The 4,856-nt window shown below is 28.4% G+C and overlaps 1 protein-coding gene across 1 annotated transcript; it reads right to left on the bottom strand.

Moving 5' to 3' along the window:
• Nucleotides 1-1,878: 1,878 nt before the first annotated feature.
• On the bottom strand, nt 1,879-2,642 carry LOC145835535 (C-type lectin mannose-binding isoform-like). The gene is made up of 2 exons (XM_082943180.1): nt 2,500-2,642; nt 1,879-2,155 (listed from the first exon to the last, which is right to left on the bottom strand). The coding sequence occupies exons 1-2, from the start codon at nt 2,640-2,642 to the stop codon at nt 1,879-1,881; spliced, it is 420 nt and encodes a 139-aa protein (XP_082799306.1).
• Between the last annotated feature and the right edge of the window lie 2,214 nt (nt 2,643-4,856).

Raw genomic sequence — 4,856 nt, 5'->3', positions numbered from 1 at the left:
TAAGTAATTATATAGAAAAATTTCAACAGAACTTTTACAACTATAGTTAGTTCAAATTGCTTACTTTGCTCCACTTAATTAAAACAAAAACATTGTTTTATTCACATTTTAATGTGAAGGATGAAGTTTACGGCTAACTTTTTGCTTCCAATAAAAGTTAAGTTACAGAAATAGTTGATAGTTTGTAGACCTTTTGTTTTGGTTAAAAAACTTCTTCTTAAAATTTGATTTCAGCTTTAATCTAGAAAGTCTTTTGTGTTCAACAAATTAAGTTAACAGCTGGAAAAGAAGTTGAAGTTCTTAATTTGTTTTGAAGCAAAACTTATTTTAATGCGCCTCATTTTTGATAACTGTCGGATTTCTCAATGCATCTTAAAGTTGTCCACCACTTAATCACTCTCTTCTTAAAGCTGTTTATAATAAAACGATTTAATAACAAAGTTATTTTAGATTAATGTTTTTACCAATTTAGTTAAGGAAGTAATTGGTTGCTAAAAATTTTCATAACCAAAAATACGATAGAGATATTTATTAGCTTTACGAAGATAAGCCTCACTTATTTTATTTCGTTATAAACGGTATCACAAACTTCTGATAAATTAATAAAAAATTATACTGTTATTAACCATTAAATAGATAAAAATAGCTGAATCAATTTGTAAACAATCTTTAATAGTATAAATTTGCAAAAACTGTTAATAGTTTTTATGTTGAAAAACCTTGTTCTCTAACATTAATAAAGATTTTTTCAATGAAAGACAAACTTGAGTAACTACTATTCAAGTTACTATTAAGTATTCTAAAGTTAAACCTAGTAATTTTTAACATTTAATATTTTCTTCAACATATTAAGATTTTGGTAACTCTTAGGCTCGTTGAAAAAAACTTTACTTCTTTAAGTAATACCTAAAGAGCTGCTTACCATTTTAAAAAGTTTATTTGCTTTGCAAACTATTAATTTATTTTTCTCACTCATGACATATTTAAATGGATATAGTTGACTTTTTTAAAAATGTCAAAATTAAAATTTTAAATAACAAACTTCTGAAGTTTTTTCTAGGCAGTAATTAAACAAAAAGGTAATCTTAAAAACGGTTACTTCTTACTTTTTATTTATACACAAAAACTCAACTATCTACTTAAATAGTTACTTTGTTTTGTTTTTTAAACTTACTTTAGAACGTAGAACAAAAACCGCTCAGCAGAGATATTTGTTACAAAATTTATTATATATTTTTTTAAAGCAAAACTTAAGGTTTATTTGACTACTATTGACTTAGTGTATATTTCAAAAGTCTTATTTTTGAAAGATTTTATTATCTTTAATACCTTTTAGCTCATGTTTTTCGTTTATATGACTTTTTAGTGTACAAGAACTTTCTTTATACTTATTTAATTCAAAATATGTTACACTTGACAAAATTTACACTTATACTATAAAATTTATTTGATTCTAAATTAAAAAACACAGTCGACAAAGTCTATGATGAGAAATTGTGTTGATATTCTAATTAGTTAGTAAAATAAATCAAAATGTCTGAATTAAAACGTGAGACTAAAAACATTATCAATAATTAATAAACTGAAGAAATTAATTTTTCAAAATGAATTGACATGAAAAAAAATCAAAATAAAAACATAAATTTTAAAGTAATTGCTTAATATAAAATTTGCTGTTTTAATCATATCAACTAAAAAAAAAACCTTAACAGACTTCTTTCAAGCCTTTGTAGGTTTTGAAAAAGTTAAAAATATATATTTCAATTACTATTGTCAAAAAACAAAGTAGACAGATGAAAGCAGAAATGATTAAGAAATCATTCAACGTAAAGATTGGTGATCGCTGTGTAGTCGAACAAAAATATTTTATTTACTGAATCAGCAAATTTCACAGAGGCCCTTGTATACTTTAGAACAAACATTATCGTTCAACGCGTTTAAATGAAGGTAAATGTGCGCGCAATCTTCCACGCCACCGGAATTGTTCGGCTCATCCTTCTTCCAGTAATACAAACTACTCTGTTCTCTGTCACCCGCATCAAACATCTCCCCGTTTACCAGTTTCCAAGTTCCCTCGGTTTCCAAGTCCGTATAACCGACCCAAACAATATCTGTGTTCGGGCCGGCCTCGGTCTTAATGTAGCTCCTAATTCTTCTGTTAAAAAATAATACATTTGCACAGCTGTTTAAAAATTTAAAAATATATTTTATTGAAAATAAGGAAAGGCATGAGACGTCTTTAACAAACTAATGTTATCAAAAACTTTAAAATTGTGGACAGTTTCTTATCATATTTAAGTGATCCTGCCAATGCTTTAATAAAACTTCATTTTTTGGAAAAAATTGACTTACAAAAACATTTATTGGTGTTAGATTGTCTTAACAGTCGGTTGAAATATCAAGATAGATCTGTTACATGACAGAAGCAAGTCCTACAAACAATTAGTACTACAAAATTTGATAACACGACAGCAAAATAAAAAACAAAACAAAGCAAACTCATGGTTGTCAGAGCCGGAGGGACCTAAATTCCTGTGAATTAGGTCCCCACCGTAAGATTGGCATTCAGATCTGGCATCTTGGAAGGTTCCGACGTCTGTAAACCTGAATAAGCATTTTCCTATTTTTCTGCCTTGTACCATGTTTTCCATCTGTGTGGTAAGCCCTGTTGGTGAGTAATAATAAAAATAAACAATAATATTATAAAAAAATAAATAACAATATTATAATGTTGTCTATTCGTGTAGTCAGGTTTAGAAATGTCATTGTACTTTTAGTTTTAGTGAGAAGGTCGTATACTTAAAACATTTTTTACAAAACTAAAATTCATGTACATTGAACGTTCTGCTTCAGTAAGTTCATTTCCTGCTTAAGTTGAACTATTTCACTTTTGTCGTGGTCTGTTCCTTTTTCTCCTTTTTTTCCTGGTTGTCCTTTGATACCTATTTTTTAGAAAATGAATTCCATCTTTTTAGTTTTAAGAATTTTTCAGTATTTATTCTGAAAACAACGTATACGGTACAAACCTTGCGTTGCTTCTTTTATTATAAACAAGTTTATTAAAAAAAACATGTGAACTAATTTAAGCTGGTTATGAATTAGAAAACTGTACTAAGTGTAATACTAGTGTACCACCTTTAAATAGTTTGATTACTAAATTATAAAAAAAAATCATCATTACTTATATTCAATAATAAATAATGAGCTTCATCACACGACCAACAACAACAGCATCCGAGACAACCTACGACCAGTTTCGTCGTTATTAGGACTCATCACGCAGGCATAGTCGCGAGAAACTGTTGTTAAGATCTTACCAAGCGCGCTTAAGTACAAAGTACTGGAGCGACCGTTTGTGGATAAAGTTTAAAAGTTTGAATTAAATAAATAATTTAAATGAATTTGATTTCAATTTAAATAGTCATTAATGCTTAAATTTATCTCCTTCAACTTCAATATAATCACTTTGATACCTGAAAGAAGTTTGCAACCTAAAAATTAAAAGAATTGATGATAAATTGCAATTTATTTATTCACAGCATTCTATCTGACGTATGATTCTACCATATTTTCTTTTATAGGTGCCATAACTTAGAGCTTTTTCGTAGTTTAGCATGTAACTTACATAAGCGCAAACATAAAAGCTCTAAATTTTGGAAATTATGATTGCTTCTATTACTTTTTCAATCAATACAGTCCTTTAAATTGTTTTTTTTGAAAGTTTTTTTTTGCAAAGGTTGTGTTTAACGATTTTTAAAAAACTTTTAAGTATGCTTTTTTGATTACCCCAAAAGTTTTATGTTTTATTTTTCTATCCCTTTAAAAAATTACAACTGATATTTTAATTTATCAGCATAAACATGTTGTGACCTCAAAATCTAGTTTGCAAAATCTTAAAACAAAACTTTGTTTTCACCCATAAAATTTCTGTAAAATTTGTTTTTAGACTTGCTCCTATATGTACTTAAGTAAGAAATTAACTTTCCAAAAGGGATGATGGGCACTTTTCCCGTTAAACTTTCAAAAATAACCCCTTGATGTTTATAAATTTAACAATTTATAAAACTAGAAACATCTGAGTCTCAAAACAACTTTTTATCATTTCAACATCCTCTAACTAAACATATAAAGTTTACCTTTAGGTCCTGGTTCTCCATAACCCGGTCTCCCTGGGTTGCCTGTAATAAGTATGATAAATGTTATCAAACATATGTACGCACAATGCTTTTAATGTAAAAACCATAGACAAAGCATTGAAAAAGCGTAAGCTTATAAGTATGTTTACCTTTAACTCCTTGTTCTCCTTTAGCACCTTCGATTCCATTTACTCCTGGGTTGCCTGTAATAAGTATGATAAATGTATTTAAGTAAACGTACACACAATGCCACTAACTTAAACACCATGGACTACATAGGATAAAAAAAGCATGAGCTTATAAAACATGTTCACCTTTTGCTCCTTGTTCTCCTTTTACACCGATCCCATTTACTCCTGGGTTGCCTGTAATAAGTATGATAAATGTATTTAAGTAAATGTACACACAATGCTACTAACTTAAACACCATGGACTACATAACATAAAAAAAAACATGAGATCATAAAAAATGTTCACCTTTTGCTCCTTGTTCTCCTTTAACACCTGCAGCTCCATTTGAACCTGGTATCCCATTTTCTCCTGGATAACCGCGGTCTCCTGAAAATCATATAAAGTTTTATGCACACAAACTGTTTTAGGTTTTATTGCAATAGTATTAAAAAAACAAATTTTTTTTATGGTTTATTTTGATCTTGTTGTTAGTATAGGAATTTTAAAGTAGCTATGTTTATTTGTATAAAATGAAATGTTTTTAAAAGT

This window comes from Thalia democratica, chromosome 5 (assembly GCF_965202585.1).
Source record: "Thalia democratica chromosome 5, ktThaDemo2.hap1.1, whole genome shotgun sequence".
NCBI classification, from domain to species: domain Eukaryota; kingdom Metazoa; phylum Chordata; class Thaliacea; order Salpida; family Salpidae; genus Thalia; species Thalia democratica.
Note: the sequence above shows the minus strand (reverse complement) of the source record. Positions and strands in the feature narration are given on the sequence as shown.